The sequence below is a fragment of the Anser anser genome (genome assembly GCF_964211835.1).
Source record: "Anser anser genome assembly, chromosome: Z".
Taxonomy (NCBI): domain Eukaryota; kingdom Metazoa; phylum Chordata; class Aves; order Anseriformes; family Anatidae; genus Anser; species Anser anser.
Window position 1 is genome coordinate 8,276,204 of NC_139723.1, and position 18,089 is coordinate 8,294,292.

The 18,089-nt window shown below is 38.6% G+C and overlaps 1 protein-coding gene across 3 annotated transcripts in view; it reads right to left on the reverse strand.

The window, feature by feature from the left end:
* The window catches only part of ATG10 (autophagy related 10), an 83,566-nt gene that overhangs the window by 17,366 nt on the left and 48,111 nt on the right, over nucleotides 1–18,089 (reverse strand). For all 3 annotated transcript variants that reach the window (XM_083817873.1, XM_083817872.1, XM_083817871.1), the window contains 2 exons: nucleotides 13,479–13,608; nucleotides 5,243–5,340 (listed from right to left, as the gene is read on the reverse strand). In XM_083817873.1, the coding sequence (XP_083673999.1) occupies nucleotides 5,243–5,340; nucleotides 13,479–13,608 (228 nt within the window). The remainder of the gene's footprint in view (nucleotides 1–5,242; nucleotides 5,341–13,478; nucleotides 13,609–18,089) is intronic.

Sequence of the window (18,089 nt, forward strand, 5' to 3'; positions counted from 1 at the left end):
ATATCAGAGCATATGTGAGAGAAACGTGTCTCTCTTGCTGCCATCCATTATCACAATGATTTACTTCATCATTCCTTTGTATAGACTTTTATTCCCATTTACCGTAAATTTCTTTTAGCTGGATACATTTGCTTGGAGATTTTGGAGAATGCTTCAGGGTTGTTTTTTTCCTGTTATTAATTGAAATCTCTCCAGTGTTATTTTTACATTCATCCTATTTGCAGGACTCGGGAAATGATTGTCCCTCTGTACTTGGCTCTGGTGAGGCCACACCTCAAGTGCTGTGTTCAGCTTTGGATCCCTCGCTACAAGAAGGACATGGAGGTGCTCGAGCGTGTCCAGAGAAGGGCTACGAAGCTGGTGAAGGGCCTGGAACACAAGTCCTGTGAGGAACGGCTGAGGGAGCTGGGGGTGTTTAGTCTGGAGAAGAGGAGGCTCAGGGGAGACCTTATTGCTCTCTACAGCTACCTGAAAGGAGCTCGTAGCAAGATGGGGATCAACCTCTTCTCCCAAGCACCAAGTGATAAGACAAGGGGAAACAGCCTCAAGTTGCATCAGGGGAGGTTTAGATTGGGTATTAATATAAATTTCTTTACTGAAAGGGTTGAGTGGCATTGGAATAGGCTGCCCAGGGAAGTGGTTGAGTCCCTGGAGGTCTGCAAGAAACACGTAGATGTAGAACTTGGTAGCATGGTTCAATGGTGGATTTGTCCATATTAGGTTAAAGGTTAGACTAGATGATCTTAGAGGTCTTCTCCAACATGAATGATTCTATGATTCATGACATTTCTGTCTTACTTTGCGAACACCTACATTTCTTATTTATTCTTAAGGCCAATACATAACTAGCTTAGGAAGTACGTTTAAAAAGTCAGGAAAAAAACAGGGCTGGCAGTGTGAGGTGCCCAGAAGGTCCCCTAGGACAGTGACAAGGCAGATGTGGGGCTGGGATTCCATCCTAATTCATGCTGAATGGGACAAACCAGCTGAGGGACAACTGAGGAAAGCTCTATTTGTTTGCATTTCAGGAAAGTTACAACAGGCACTCACAAAGGAGCTTCTTCGAAAGAGTACACATTTCTAACATACACTAATTCAAAAATGCAAAGCAACATTCTTTCAGAATACGTAGAGAGTAATAGCTAATAAAGGATATCCTCAAAAGCATCTACCAAATTACAAGAAAGATATTCAGGACACAGACATGCCATGTCTGCAACTCCATTTCTGACTCTTCAAAAAGAAGCTAAAATCACAGTTGGCAACAGTTCTGAAATGCAACAGTAATCCATAAATACTCCTTAATTTTCCTGTCATTGCAGAATTAAGCTACTTCCAGCTAACACAGATCTTACCAGGTGTGCTAAATTGATGTCATTATAAGCCATCAGGAAATACCCACAGAGACCTGTAGCAACATTTAGAAGTTTTGTTAAACAGCTGTGTGTTATAATTGATTTGTATTATTTAAAACAGCTAAAGCAAGTTATCTCCGGATGTAGAAAAGGGATGACTGAAGACTCCAGGGAGATTTAACTCACAAGAAAGCCAATCACAGGAACTTCATTTGAGCATTTTAAGATTATTACTAGAGGAAGTGCAATTAAATCATCACCATTTATCAATTATCATTATAAAATACTATGCAACCTCATCATACTAATTTATTTATGAGAAGGTAACTAGTTGGCTTCTGCTTACTGCAGTAAAAATAACCTAGTCAGTAAAAATATCTGAAGACACTTTCTCTGAAAATGAACATGCCTTTCAAATAATAATAAAAGGTAACAAAAAAAGTTCAAAGTTTTATCTAAAATTTGTTTTCAATTATATGGGTGATATAATTGCCAAATAGCTAAACTATTTAGAGCTCATGCAATGTTTCAGTTCCTGATCTCTGCTATATTTTGCCATATAGAGTATAAGACAAAATATAGTTGTATTACAACTGTACACTGGCATGCTATACACATTTCATAAAACACATAGAATGTAAGTCCCAAATGCTTGGTTGAACATCCTGGATCTGTGATTAAAAAATGGCAGTAAGAATTTTTTTCCTAATCTGCCAACTCTTGAATTGAAGTCCAAAATCAGACTTTGTTAAAAGGTAAGTAACATTATCCTTTGATAGTTGTTTGCTCATTTTTTTTTCCCCAGTGGTGAATTGCTTGTAGAAGTTTTGCTCTGTTTTGGAGCAAAATCCTGAATCTCTCTGCTGTTCACGTGTACTGAGAGTTCAAGCCTGTTTTGGTGAGTTTGCCCAGTGACTTGCATTACATGATCTGTGTCCCTGCAGGCAAAGCCTAACCCACATAGCAAAACTGGTTAGCAGAAATGCAGGAGAAGAGAAAAAAAAAAAAAAAAAAACTTGGTATTTCAGTTCAGAACCCTAACCCACTTGAGGGCAAAAAACACTTTTTCTTGCAGACCTAACTCCCGTTTTGATCTGAGCCTTGCAGGCTATTGCTTACTGTAAGTTTTTATTATCTTTCGTAATTCCTTTGAGAATGCTCTGATCTTTACTGCTGTTTTCTGTTTGATCTGGCATATGTATCTCTCAATTTACAAGGGGAAATGTTTGTTATACCAGCAGTTCTTGGCACTTAAAATACAATGCTGTTGGCACTGTTAATTGTGCTGGTGTTTTGCCTCCCCTCTGACTCAGCCAGAAATGTACACACAAAACCATGCACTCCCTTTGTCTTCTTATCACCTGACTGGATGACCATAAGCCAGTGCATCCTCACTGCCCAGTGCCTTTGTGCTTTCATCCAAAATTAAAACTGTAGACCTCTTAAAGCTGCTTTCCCAGGGGCTCTCTCTCACAGCCATGTGGGAAAGTACATTTTCAATCCAGGAATGCAGCTGGGGCCTTTGGACCCATTCAGTACTGATGGGAAGCAGGCTAACCTCATTCAAGTCAGCAGAATTCAATAGCCTTAAGCCACAGGTAGGTGGTCTTCAGGGAAATGATGTACATACAAAAGGCATAGGAAAAAAAGAAAAGAAAAAAAAAAAGGTAAAGTAATTCCAAATCATTCATGGAACTGCTGGAGGATCTTACCTTCCCTAGCTTCTACCTGCCAGCAGTTCCAATATTATGCTATCAGCCTGAGCCACAATCTGCATTATTCTGGGAAAAGCAGTTTAACTTAGTCTGCAATGACTTATTTAATGGAATATCACCTCAATGCCATGTCCAGTAGTGTTTTGCTGCTATAACTCTGCTAATTTCTCCAAAATGTTTTTCTTTATATCTTAGTTTCTGTCACTGGACTCATTGGCTGAACCACTTCTGGAAAGGTGCCGCAGAGACAAGAGGCTCAGCACACCACACATTTTACCAACACAAAACCTGTTCCTGCAAGCCCCTGCGTGCATGTATCTCACACACTTCCCTAGTTAAAAGATGCAGGCCAGTTTTACTTTACTGTTCCTTAAGAGGCAAAAGTAATCTCCAGGTGGGAGTGACCTGCTTTTCCTTTTGGCTTCAATCACTTTGATTTTACGTATTTCAAACATATTCTTTACGCTTTATTATCAGTAGTACTGCGTTATGATTTATTACCTACACTGTGCTGTGGGTTTTTGCAGTGGTTTGCAGACAAATAGAAAGAGACAGTACTTTCTATAGAGGAGCGTGAATGTGGCTTCAGGCCACAGAATAATGTGTAGAAGTGTAGAGAAGGCATAACACCTCTGGAGTGCAGATAACAGACTCTCCTGTACGTTTTTGCAGGTGGGACTGTAAGCTATCCACAAGCCAAAACAGCTCATCTGGGAAATACCTGAGGTGTCAGCCCCAAAGGATTCCTAGCATGTGAATGTAGTTAAGAGTTACTGGTCTCTATCTACCAGCAATGGATTTTCAAATGGATTGAAAGCAAAGTTAATTGAATCCTCTGCCTTTCTATGCAGAAACGGTCATGATTTAGCTCTGAATCTTAAACTTGAGCTATGAATCACAAAACTTTACAATCTGAACTACAAAACTTTCTTGTGCAGAAATGGAGTTATCAGCTAATATTTTATTAAATCTAATTTTCTCATCTTCATTCTGTAGTAGACAACCCAGATAATTAATACTTTATTTAAAAGCATCTATTATGAGAGGATCTGCAAACTCACAATTAGAATTCAGGAATGCACAACAAACATCTGAAAACCAATGCCTGTTAGGTTCTCAGGGAGCTATTATAATACAAATAATATAGTCTGTGGCTGCAAAAACATCAACATTGCTTGTGTTCCCATGATTGAGTGCCATTTACAAATAGGCATCCTGTAATTAAGTTGTATTAGTTGAATTATAGAAACACCTGTAGACCTCAGTTGAGGTTATATTCCTGTTGCACCAGCTGCTCTTGTAAGAGACCTGTGTACCTGGAAGCAGCTAAGATCAAGTAGCCAGTGATGGAAGCAGGGAAAGAAAAGAGACATTGGTATCTTCCTCTGATGATAAAAACCTCACACCTGGAGAGTTTCCACTCTTTGTCCAAACTTGCACTGGAGGCCTGAAGCTGAGGGGAGAACCCAGAGTGCACAACTCAGCTCTGAGCCACATCTCACTCTTCCTGTGCACAAATGAGACTGTTTTCAAGACAGCCACCATCACAATTCTATGAATAGGACATAAATTGCTGAAATAATCTAGTGACTTTAAGACCACTTCAAATAAAAGTGATTTGAATACCTCTAAAACAAGGCACTGATAACAGAGTTTACTAATCTGCTTCCTCTTGTAAAACATGGTGTTCATTAACCACTGATTCTTAAGTACATTAGTCAGTAACAACATATTATTTGATTGAGAGACTAATTTTCTCTCCTTCAATTCTTGGGATTGCAGGTCTATTTAAAATTGAAAATTACACAGTCTTTTTGGTAATTTGATTAACAGACAATCTGTGAAATATTACACTACTATATTTTGCTTAAGTAAGTCAGTCAGTCTACTTTTATATTTACCAAAATCCACAATTACTTAGGAATTATCAGTTTTCAGGACTGGCTTTTGAGAAGGATTTTAAATGAGAGATATTGTCACACTAAGTCTTATGGGGTGAACATCTATGTATTCTTCAAAATCCAGGTCTGAAACTGTTGTTGGTAACTGGCTCAACAGCACCTCCGTAAGACTTCTATATATTTTATTTGTGTCCAGGAGAGAAATAAGGCCATTGAGGATTTGGGCATATATTGCATCCATCAATTTTGTAAATGACCAGTGGCTTCTCACCTGCTGTGTAATAGTGTCCCAGGGCCCCTCCAGCAGACAAGCTTGGTAGCACGCATGAACACTTTTCCATATTTCATCCAGAGTTAGAGGTCTTCCATCTGTGTGGGGGGGAAGCACACACAGTCAAAGCTCTTAAGCAGGCTATATCTTTAACAGAGTACAGCAAAAGTAAATCTGAAAATACTGATTATCTGCAGACAGATGGAAAAAACAGCAGAATGTGACTGAGCCACTTCTGGCCTCAAAACTCCAGAACAGTAATGCTCAAATCCTAACTGGATGTGTGTATAAAACTAGCCCAAATTCTCAAAACTATCCTATACTTCTCCATCACCTGAGAGGAACAACTCACTTTCCTGGTTGCAAGTTGTAAAGTTAAGCTAACTTTGTGAAATAATGCTTGAGCAAGAGAGATTAACAACCACAGAATAGTATCATTAACAGCTATTTCACGTAAATACATGTAATTCATAGTGAGAGAATGGAAAAAATGCAAGGAACAAAATTATGCAGTCAAAAGTTCACTGCCCTTTGGTAACTTAGAGGACTTTTTTTTTTTCCTTGAGACATATTTTGAGACATTTGAGACATTAAGACATTTTTTTCTTGAGCCACATTGTCACAGCACATTTCAGTGGTGATGTTAAGACTTATGCCAAATATTACCATTTTGAAAATAATTGTGTCAATTTTTTCTGAATATTTGCTTTTGACAAATAGCAATAGGATATTTTGATATACTTTCAATAAGTTGATTCATCTTAGCATCTATTAGGTGTCAGAGACCATTATCCTGTGATAACTAGTTTTATTCTACTGACATTTTCATGTCTGTAAAATGAACAAGATTTATTCATCCAATTAACATTTGAATGCCATGTTTAGATGTAAGTTAAAAACAGCTGCCTACAGTCTCTGTTTTATCTTCTGCATGCATTGAAAAAACTGCACCAAGTTCTGCCCTTACTTAAGCACCATATAACAGAAGCATTAAGATGAGCGGCAAATGAAGTATCTGTGAAGGCAACAGAATATTAAGTAGGTACGCTATGCCATCCTCAGGAACATGAGACTTGCTAGACCTGCATCCCCCCTGTCCTGTGATAGCAGATACCAAAGTTGTTCTGGCGATAGTCTAACACTTGCTAAGAAATTTGTTACTAGAGGGTAAGTGAAGTTTAGAAGGAAATATTTATGCTCAGATCATCTGTGTACAAATAATACAAAATACCATAGATGCTTGCAATTTTCTGTTTTCTATACAACCTGCAAAGGCAATTCAGAGTGAGTGTAAATGCAAAATCTAAAACAACATACATTCAAATGAAAAAACTGATTTACCACTCTAGATTTTGCTCTGTACATCTTTGTGAATTTTTATAGCAACACTTGAGCAAATGGAGATAGAATGGATTACTCTGACTCTAACCATCTCATTTATAGAAATTATTAAATATAGGATCAAAGATTAATCACATAGTTAAAAATTACCCGAGTTTTGCCTTTACCTCATGGGTCTTATTACTTCGTGTATGAAAAGCAGCATCATATTTCAGTACAGAATTATTTTCATTTCAGATAAAAATACATATAAACTAAAACCAGAAGTTTTACATCACACCAGAGTGAGATCGCAGTCAGTAATACACTTCAGTAGTTATTATAAACTAATTGCAGTGTTTCACATAAGAACAAAAATTGATCTGGGCATTCTGATCAGGCACTTACATATTGAAATATCCTTGGATTTAAGCCTCCCTACATTTTGAAATTTCTGCACAATTATATTTCACTAAGCTTTAAATGAGTATGAAGTCACTTTTTTTGCTATTGTTTTGTTTTTAGTAAGACTTCATACATATTCCCAAGTATTGTATTCCTATAAATTCTCATCTAATTGACTAGCTCAGTTTCCTAGAAGATGGGAAGACAGATACGGCATGGAAGAATAACTTATCAATACTTAAAATGGACATGAGGTTTAGCTTCACAGCTGGGAACTCTAAGACCCTTGCAAAAAGACAGGTGATTAATGGGCAGTTTTCCCATTGCCTTTTGCAGGATGAAGACCTCAAAGTCTGTCGTTTTCTCTCTGAATGAAACAAAATAAACAAAACAAAACTAAATAAAATGAAAGCTACACTAAGATCCCAAATGACTGATAGAAGTCCTAGTATGTTAGACAGCAGCTGGAAGTGAAGAAGAGTTTGGAGTTTTTGTAGTCTGCTTTGATTTTCCTCCTGTTTCTGTATCAAAAGATAAGTATGAATGATAAAACTCATCTCAGGTAATCTGACTGGAGGTATGTTATATGTTTTTAAAGTCCTCATTGTGTGTGAATTTGTTTACTTGTTTATCATATAATCACAGAATGGTTTGGGTTGGAAAGGAACTTGAAGATTAACTAGTTACAACCTCTTGGCATGGGCAGGGACCCCTCCCACCAGACGAGGTTGCCCAAAGTCCCATCCAACCTGGACTGGAACACTGCCAGGGATGGGACATCCACAACTTCTCTGGGCAACCTGGTCCAGAGCCTCACCACCTTCAGAGTGAAGAATTTCTTCCTCATATCTAATCTAAATCTATGCTCTGGTCACTTAAAGCCATTCTCCCTTGCCCTGCCCCTATGCCCCCGACACAGAGTCCCTCCTCAGCTTTCCTGTAGCCCCCTTTGGGCACTGGCAGGCTGCTGTGGGGTATCCCCAGGGCCTTCTTTTCCCCAGGCCAAACAAACCCAACTCCCTCAGCCTGTCTTCACAGGAGACTTGCTCCAGCCCCCTGATCATCCTTGTGGCCCTCCTCTGGACTCGCTCTGACAGGTCCCTGTCCTCCTTGTGCTGGGGACCCAGAGCTGAGCGCAGGGCTCCAGGTGGGGTCTCACGAGAGCAGAGCAGAGGGGAACAGTCCCCTCCCTCGCCCTGCTGCCCACGCTGCTGTTGGTGCAGCCCAGGGTACGGGTGGCTTTCTGGGCTGCAAGCACACACTGAATCATTTAGGTCAATATAACTGAAGCCATGTTAATCCCAATCTCCCAGCTTGGCACAAAATACACTTCTGTATTCTATGGGCACTTTCAGACCACTTTTTTCCAGGACTGTTAGCATTCACATGTTTAGCTGCCCTGTTACACATCCCCGCAAGCAACCGAGAGCTCCCGCACCCAGCTGGGCTGACACAGCGGCCTGTAATTGTTGCTGCTAGCAACAAGGGGCCACGGCGGCACCCGCTGAGCCAGGCAGCCGCCCTGCATCTTGTTGCGCCGCTTCCTGTCACAGAGCTGAGCTCCCCACGTACAGCCAGAAAAAGAAGGCGACGGCAGCAGCGAGCAAAAAGAAGTGGCAGGAGAGGAAGGCCCAGGCATCAGTTTCACCCTACAGTGTATTTATCCATCATCCACACAGGGTGACGCAGATGCTGAGGTGCCAGCAGCTCATCCCAAGCCCTGTCCCAGGTATAGCTGGGAGCAGGTATGTTGACAGTAGAAAAAATTTGTGGTTATATGCATGCTTTGTATAATTCACCTCATTAAACAATCACACCAATTGCCACAGAGAGCAAAAGGAAATTTCTACCACACAGCAGTCGGTAGCTGCCTGTGAGTCATGCCAGATTTACCGTACCCTTGACAGGCCACAAGCCTGGCACACAACACGTTATCCACTCATCAGTGCTAGGACAAAATGCAGACTCTGACGCAACAGGAAGGGACAAAAGAGCCTGGGAGACAACCAGATGAGATATTTTTTAAGAGAAAGAAGCTGACGGATAAGAGTCAAGAACTCCTAAATATTGGTTCTGCTTCTGCCGCTCACTAACTATGGGCTTGAATCAACCAGTTCACCTGCCTTAACAGTCAGCCAAGAATAACTACAGCATTCCTATCAGAAACTCTGATTTTTATTATTTAAACTGCCTTGATAATAACAAACACTTCTTCAAAAGGCTTGTTGAAGGTCCAGTTGGTGTTAACTTGTTTTTATCACCAGAAGTAAGAAATAGTTAAAAAGCAGATTTTCTTTTAACAAAATTTTGTATATGTCCAAAACCATGATACAGGCCTTTCTCATAGAACAAGGTCTTAAGAAGAGACATTTTTCTGAGAAAGGAGAGAGTGCTTTTGACTTTAGAGAGTAAGTGTGATTTCTGGAAAGTGCATCCATCAGGCCCAGTACTGTTATGAACACAGAAAGTCATGCCTTCAGGGCTGGAGGAAGTTACATTATCTTCCAAGCTGTCTCTCTCTAACCACTGATTAGCGTGGTTTTTATTGGCAGGGATCTATCTGTATTGTCAGAAAGCTAAACATATTTTGAGCAGATCAACTTGAAAATCCCCTTTCTTCACCCTTTTCTAGGTGAGCTGGGGTGCAGTCTGTGTTGACTCCCATTACTCCTGCTCTTTCTTCTTGGTACTTAGTATTCACGAATCTTCCTCTACCTTTGCAGGAAAAAGCAGCAGCGAAGTGTCAGACAAGCCTTTCTATTCTTGACATACAGGGTGTTTCCTGAATGATACCTGTGTCCACCTGCGATTTTGTTGCTGCTGCCCCACTGTCAATGCAAGAGGTGTTTTTATGTATGGCTTTAGATTATGACAATTCAGGAAAAAACTGAAGTTTCTTCACATCTTAAAGATGAAGAAAAGGGGAAATACTCTGCTGATTAAAGAAAGCTTACTGGACCTAGCCCAGCCCATCTGGCTGATGCCAGCACTGAAGGGGAAGGCTAATTGCCTACACCATCTGTCTCTAAGAGGGCTAATTGCTGACATCAGATCTCAGCAAGGGGTTCATGCATTTCTTCAGCTACCTCTTTGGTAATCTCGGAAGTCAGAAAAAGAAAGAAGGGTTCCTGCTTTTCAAAGGTATGGCATACATAAGACTAATATTGGAGAAAGGACACCTAGTTCTCTGACACTCTGAGATACTGAGGACCACTGTCTCGACTTCAGAAGGTCTGAATTTAGGAATATATGCCACATGGGAAGTATCATGAACTGGTGAAAAATGTTTCTTAGATGTATATATGTATCCTAAAAATATCTTCTTGTATCCTGTAATGTTCCCAAGCATCTTTCCAGACAGTCATCACATTTAATCACTTTCAGCTGAAGTATTTGTCCTTGCACAGAACAAAATCTTCCCTGTAAATCTATCCCCAGAGACTACCAAAAAGTTTAGATGTCTTTCAAAATGTTTTAGTCCTATTGCAATTAAAATTTCAAGCCATTACCTTGTTACTACCTTACATATCAAACTTCTTCTGACAAAAAAGAAAAAAGAGGTTTAAAAATGAATTCCAGAAAATAACTCATCCAATTTAAACAGCAGCAAGGATAAGGTTATAATTCAGCTTTTGTCTTTCTGCTGGAAGGGCTGACCTGCATGTTTAAGCACAACTGCTAGCAGAAAGGAGTGAAAACCAGATGTCTTCACTGACACAAGGTCCTGAAGATGCTTACCCTGCTGGAGAGCACGGGAAAAACTCCACAGCAACCTTTTCAGAAGCCTTTTTCCTAGGAGGGACTGCTGGAGACAAGCAGTCAGTGAAAAATGGACTTACATATGGAGGGAGAAAGGAGGAATTTAATTGTTCTACAAAAGTTTTTAGAGTCTATTTGGAATAGTGCAGATTTGGACAGGCTGGCACTGGTTGCTATCATAACATACAAAGTGAGGAAGTGAATTGCATTGCAAAACAAGCAAAACTACTTAGTCAGGTTGAACAGAAGAATTATTATTTCCTAGGCAGGCCTCGAGTTATAATGGCCACTTAACATACTGCCAGAGAGGAAGCAGAGTTTTAAATTCAACCTCCATGCTCTGCTGCTGGGGAAGACAAAACAGGGCAGGGCTGTGGAAACACTGGAAGGATTATAGCTCACCTTCACCTCTTGCAACATGCTCTAATTAATATGAGGATCCGTATGGACAGGATTCAAGGGAAACCATGAGCAGCTCGCAAGAGACTTGTGAAGAACCCATTTTGTTAGTTAATCTGAAAACAATAGCAGGAATTTAGAGTGAGAAATCAATGCAGGTCTCAGAAGATGATTCTTCCCTGAAAATTTCAGATAAGGAATGCAGTGAGTATTTCTAGTGGTCTGAGAAAAAAGGTGAGGAGCCTACCACAGGAAGACTATGACCTTCCTCAGGAAAAAAATCTCGGGGCTTTACCTAGAATTTCCTTCATACTAGGCTCAGGGTAAGACAAAAGATATTTCTCTGAGAGAGCTCAGGTGATTGTGATAGACTGATGTTTGCATGTTTCTGAAAAACCCCACGCTGGTGCCTTCAGATGGCACTGCACAGGCAGGTAAATTATTTGCAGTGATGATAGATTTTGCTGTTTTCAAAAATAAACTATCCAGAACTAAAATCAGGGAATAATAGCTGAAAATATTCTTGGAGAAGTACTTATTGCCAGTATTTTGTATCCTTCTCTCTTCAAGAGTCAGAGAACGTTATATGTTAAAAGAAAGAGTGAAATGCGAAAGAGAGCCCAGGTGACTTCAGGAATTATCTCAAAAAAATCCTTGTTTTCCATTGTGAAAGGTTCCCAAAAAGCATTTTAAAACTTAATCTCACTTGCAGGAGCAATTACATATTTGTACTGCAAGGGGAGCTGTTGGCACATAATACTACGACTGTGCATTAGATCATCCACTAGCTTCTGTAATATCCACTTCCAGATATAAGGAGTCATGTTTCAACACCTCCGATTCCCTGATGCTGACAAGCTAAACAACTTGTTTTGTCTCTGGGAGCTCTTCTCTGGTGATTAACTGCTTATGGTGAATACTAATTATATGAAAGTACAGTACAGTAGAAATAGTGTCCTATTTCTTCTACCTGCAGCATCTCCATCTCTTCTGTAGAGACTATGCACTATTAATTCAGCAAAAACCAAGATTATGACATTTTTCAGGACCACAAATAGGTTAATCTGTCTCTTGCAGCAAAACTTTCTTCACCGTTCTGTCTACACATAAGTTTAAAGGCAAAACACTGCACATTTCTAAATGCCTGTAATAACTCTAGAAATAAATTTGCAGCAGGATGTGTGCAAATGAGTTCTGTTGGTGGTAAAGATAGAGCAATGTCCCCAATTCCCCATGTCCCAGTTTGAAAATTTACCCCAAATTATCCATTCCTGAAACTGCACCTCTGACTAAAATCTTTTCACCAGGGAGTCTATGAGAATTTGTTCTTCAATTTTAAATCTAAAGTGCCTTTTAAAATGCTAACACTGCAAAATTAGAAACCATTAAACAATATAAGGCAGAGAGTGATTAAATCTACCAAACACATTCAAAGCATCTTAAGCCACTTTTTAATTAAAAAGAAAAAAGATATCTCTGGCAACAGTCAGACATCTTTATCTAGATAAAGTTAGGAGATTATTCAAAACACAAAAGATGCTGATGCTACCATGCAGGAGACTGAAGAAATGACTTGAAGATTTCAGTCCCTCAGCCCTTGGTACGCAGTCTTCGGGCAGAGAGGAACAGAGCACAGCCAGTGCTGCAGTGTGATCACTCTATGTTTGCTGATTAAATAAGTGACACTAACAGTGGCCTTGGAGGGAGGCTCTGTGTTCCTCCTTCCTTCCTGACAGGATGGTGAGTAAAATCACAGTAGCTGTAGCAATTGAGTAATGGGTAACAAGATGTACATTTTAGGAGGAAAAAAAGATCAGTTAGTGTTTCAAGAACCAGTTTTAATAGACAAAAAAGGCAATACCTTATTATTATCTTTTTTTTTTAAAGCAGCTGATTTCAACAGAAAACAACATACACTTTTAAAGGTTCATTTACACACCAGCCTTGTGGCTCAAAGTCAGGCTTCAAAGAAGCAGACACAATTCTGCTGAAGCACTGTAATTCTCTCCACTTATTTCATAGTCAAATTCAAACCTGCAGCTTTAAGGTTTTTGTATTCATTTAAAGGAAAGAACAAGAAAAATGATCAGCAGTTTTAGTCAACCACAGGCAAGATGCCAGGAGCCAAAGATCAGCCTCCTTCAGGCTGAGATGATATCATCTACTCCAAGGTCCTGAAGCTCTGTGTCTGGAGTATTATAAAATTTACTGGTGAACAGTCTCATCTTTTACTTTCTTATTACATACGATCATTATTTGGTTCCTCTGTTTAATATAAAATCTGTGTTTTTAACATCTGTGGCATCTGACATTTTTTTATTCATCACTTTGTCTAACAGAAAATTGGTCTTACCTAAAAAGCAAGCCCTAAAATAAAGCACGGGTACTTGGTAGCTGCTGGAGTACAAGACATGATATTCATAGCGAACCACTTCTTCTGTTGTTGCACAAACTCCAGCTACTTGAGAATCATCCACAGATTCCTAAAACAATAAACATGAACACAATAATATATCAACTTTTGTATTTTTATCAAGAGGAAGTTAATTACAACTGCTGTAATTAATAAACATATAGAATAGAAAAAACAGTGATCACCACTTTAACAGCACTATTCTATTATTACAAAAAGAATTTTAACGAGCAAGAAAATCACAGCAGTCCAAAACCTACAAAAACATCTTGCACACTTACTTTTACACTCTGTGACCTATGTGCAAGCATTTGCAGAACTGAGGTCTTTCTAAGTGCAGGCTGTTTTTGTAAACAAAAGAAAAAAGGAAAAGCTCACTAAAATCTTTATGGCAGAATACCTGTACAATAAGCTAACTACAGCTGCATCTCTTCTGATTAACATTACTATAAACCAGTTTAAAAGTGTGTCCTTAAATAATCTGGTTTTGCTTGCCAAAGGACAAATCAACAGTATCCACCAAAAATTCTCTGCTCTACCTTCTTTAAAGGCTTTTTGCAAAAGGCTGTTTTTGACTATAATACTTCTAAAAGCTAAGACATTTTTCTCCTGTTACTGTATATTTCAGGTGTAAAGTAATTAATGTATGTTGTAGACTTGAAATAAATCTGAAGAGATGGAAGTTATTGCATTGAGATATTCCCCAGCTGGCACATAAATCTCTTAACATGTTTATCAATTTGTTAATTTCAAAATAATATTCAAATGGTGCTAAACACCCGGTTGTTTTGACTTTTCTAAAAATCGACAATTCTCAACATTTCTCAATTCTCAGCATTTCTGAAAATTAAATTACTAATGCCACTAAGATTAAATGTTAGAACAAACTTTCCAAGAAGACACTACGGGTGTGGACTTGTTTGGTTTTCAAACCCCCAAATTTACATGCATGAACTAAGCAACCATAATGCCCCATAGGTTGGGTGTGCACTTCACAAGTTTATTATTGCCAACCAACTGTGAATATTGGTTTACTGTCTCTGCCCAAGCAAAATGAAAAAGACTGAACAGAAAAGAAGAACCAGCATCCTTTGAACGCCATACTGGTTTAACACATGAGAAATTTAAAGCCATTTATTTTTATCTCACACCCATAACTCAGCCATCAATCAATCCACGAAGAGATATAAGACCAGAAAAACTATAATGGTAATGACACATAAAATACTTTAAGTTTTTTTTGATAGTCCACATAAAAGGTATTTTGCCCAAATTTAGCATTTTGACAACCAGATAATGTTGAAGCACATGGATAGAAGATCATGAATAAGGAGCCCAGATCATGGGAAGCAACAGACCAAGGTACTGTAAATATAATTTTGGACATTAAATGAGAAAATCACAGATGGTCACGGAGTAGAAGGCTTATGGGAGGTTCCAGACAGTTGCAGCAATGCTTGATTTTAGCTTATCAGTAAAAAAGATATCTTAACTACCAAAATGGAACAGTAAAGAAAATCCCCTCCATGTTAACCTAGTTTTAAAAAACTGTATGTGAAAGAAAACACATCAGAAGGAACAATGATGACTGCTCTATCTGACTTCATGGGCCAGGTAAAGTTAGTTATGCCATGCCCAGTTCCCCAGTTCCTATAAAACAATGTAACAGACTAAGAAAGCAAAGTCTTTTCTTCTTCCCTCATGTTGGAACATCTGATCAGATGTCAAATACAGAAGAATACCATTAAAAAAAATCTCTTGAGGAAAAGAGAGATTCTCTAACGTAAACAACTTTCTTTAAATTGATCTGTTTTCAGTGCTTTAGTGTGAATAGTAAAAGAAAGAACACCAGCAGCAGGTGGTAAAAGAAATCAAAAAACAACTTGGCTCTCAAGTTTATAGGGGTGGGAAAGAGAAAGAGTTCCAGAACGGAACCTAGATTAAAATTTAAAAAACCCTCTCAGATCAGCCTTCTGGAATCAAAATCATGCCACTGAATTAATGCTTCATTGGGTATTATGCTTAGTCACTAGCTTACCTTGCCCTAAAAATACTTCTGGAAATGGCAGAACTACCTGTCTATGTATTAATGTTGTTGTTCTATCAAAAAAAAATGCTGTCTGTATACACATACTTCTCTCTCCTGTTTTGTGTATGTAAATGACTCTAAACCCTCACATAAATACTAATATCTAATTTGTGATAATTTTAGACTAAATGATAAAGGAGTCATATTCTTTATTACCTGCAAATACCTAGGAAAAGAAGTAACTTAATACTCAAATACGCAAAAATTAAATACTCAAAAGCTGTATACCCCTAGGGAAAACATGTTTTGTAAATACCCTACTTAATATCTCAGAAAGTCATAAATTAAGCTAAGAATAACTTTGTCATCAAGAATTCAGCTTGCTGGGTTAGCAAGGATTTCAGCTGGTAAGCAACTTCTATCTTCATTTTCTGGATTAGGAAAAGGAAAGCGAAGGAGCCAGTCAGTCCTCCTAATTTCATTGTTCCTTGATATGGCCAGTGAGAAAACTCTCGAGAGAATTTCTGCCATTACCAGAAGGATATTAGACTGTGGGCTACTTACCAAAACATCCCATTACTTCCAGAGAAAGCTGATTTTCTCCAGAAGTGGCCTTCCCAGAAGACATACACAGTTCGATGGCAGGAGAGGCAGCCGACAAGGGAAGAAGGCTGTATAAACAGCTTTACTCTAAACAAATTACTGTTTTGGAGAGCAGAATATTTGTGGACGCATTCATTTTGCATTATCCTGGGGTTCGCTGACTGATAGTTTAAGCAGTGTCTGAAGTCAAGCACTCGACTGAATGCAAAGCTTGAAGAAGCTTTGAAACTGACACTCTTCTGCTCTGTTACGAGATGGACTTCGGTCTACTACAAAGTTTCTATGCTTATTCAAAAATGGTTTCTGATAATCAGATCTCCTTTCCTGCTATTTCTAGTGACAAGTGGGAGCATTGTATTTGTGATCTGCATAGAAAGACAGGTACCTGAATCCTTCTTAGGGCTATTTCTAATCCCCTTTCCTTTCCGGAAACAGCAGTGGCAAGACTTTTTTAAATAAAAAAATACAGCATTGATGTGTAATCCTGTACTTTACCGCCTCTGTAAGTATGATGCATAGGATTTATGCAGGGAAAGTACACTTTAGAGCCGAAAAGTTCTGATGCTATCTCTCTTGCTGATGAGATGAACTTTGCTGATGATATGAATAAAGCGAGCACAGTCACTTTAGGCAATCTTTGGAACATCTAAAAATTATGCATGGCTGTATAAAGCCACGGAACCTCAGAAAGTACTATATCAACCTAAAAGAAAGCATCTCTTTTTCAGTCTTTAACCAACTACTGATAAAGCCACAAACATAAAATGCAAGTGTAATTCAATAAAAAAAAAAAAATCTTGATTTTCATTTGCTAGCCTATTTAATTTTTTTCTTCAAGTAATTGTTCTACTTTCTTTTTTCACATATACCGTTGTATAGATATTCTAGATATTTTAGTTAGATTATTTAGATATTCTAACAATGACAACACTGAAATCAATTTTTACATCAAGAGATTGAACAACTGATATAAAACATTCATAGCTGTACATACATAACAAATTCATAATTTTGCTTAGATCTTGTAAAGACAAAATTAACATGCCTGAGTAAAGAAAAGAAGTTTACTATTAAATCTAAACACCTTAGAAAGTGTTTAGATTTAAATTGCAATCCTTAAAATGCTATGAAATAATTTTATTTCTCAATTTTGTGTTTCTGCATTGCAATTTGCTTGCATGGTTGCCATGCTTCATGTTAAAACTGTGAATCGAGGACTCACCGACTGTTTCCTAAACAAATTGGGAAGTTGTCATCAGGAAGCATCTGCTACTCTGTTGCTCTCATGTAAAATCATTCTTGTGTTATCATAATGGACTATTGAGCAGATGTTTAAAAGCAATGTATCTATTATAAAAAGATAGGCAGCAACCACCTAATTAATTATATTAGTTCCGTCATAAATGAATTATCACTAATTTTAATTGATATAAAATTGTTCTCAACCTTTAAGTACCCCCTAAACAAATTAAGTTGATTTGTTCCTTTTTAAACGCTGAATTATTTAAATCAATAGATCAGAAGTGATGTAGCATGTCACTCTGAAAACAAAATCATGTAGGTTTTTTTTTCCTTCTGATGAAGATGACAAGTTAAAATCTCATGGTAACAAGTTAACTTGAGAGCAGGGGAGAGGTACAGGCCTGCTTTGATCTTCTCCAGCAGTAGCTGCGCTCTGCAGGCTGCAGGAAGGTATGGGTTTAGGAAAGGTTACTTTTGGAGGAAGGGCTTCGACGGAAACGGAAGGCCCAGGGGAGCAACCGGGTGCACTGGGAAGGGGCAGAATCACCTGATGGAAAGGGGATTCTCCTCTGCTGACATTACACCAAGTGTTTTCCTCTCTCCACCTCACACACGGGCCTTCCTTACTCAGCCCAAACTCCCTGCACCTGAAGTCTTTTTCTGGGGACAAGAAGTGG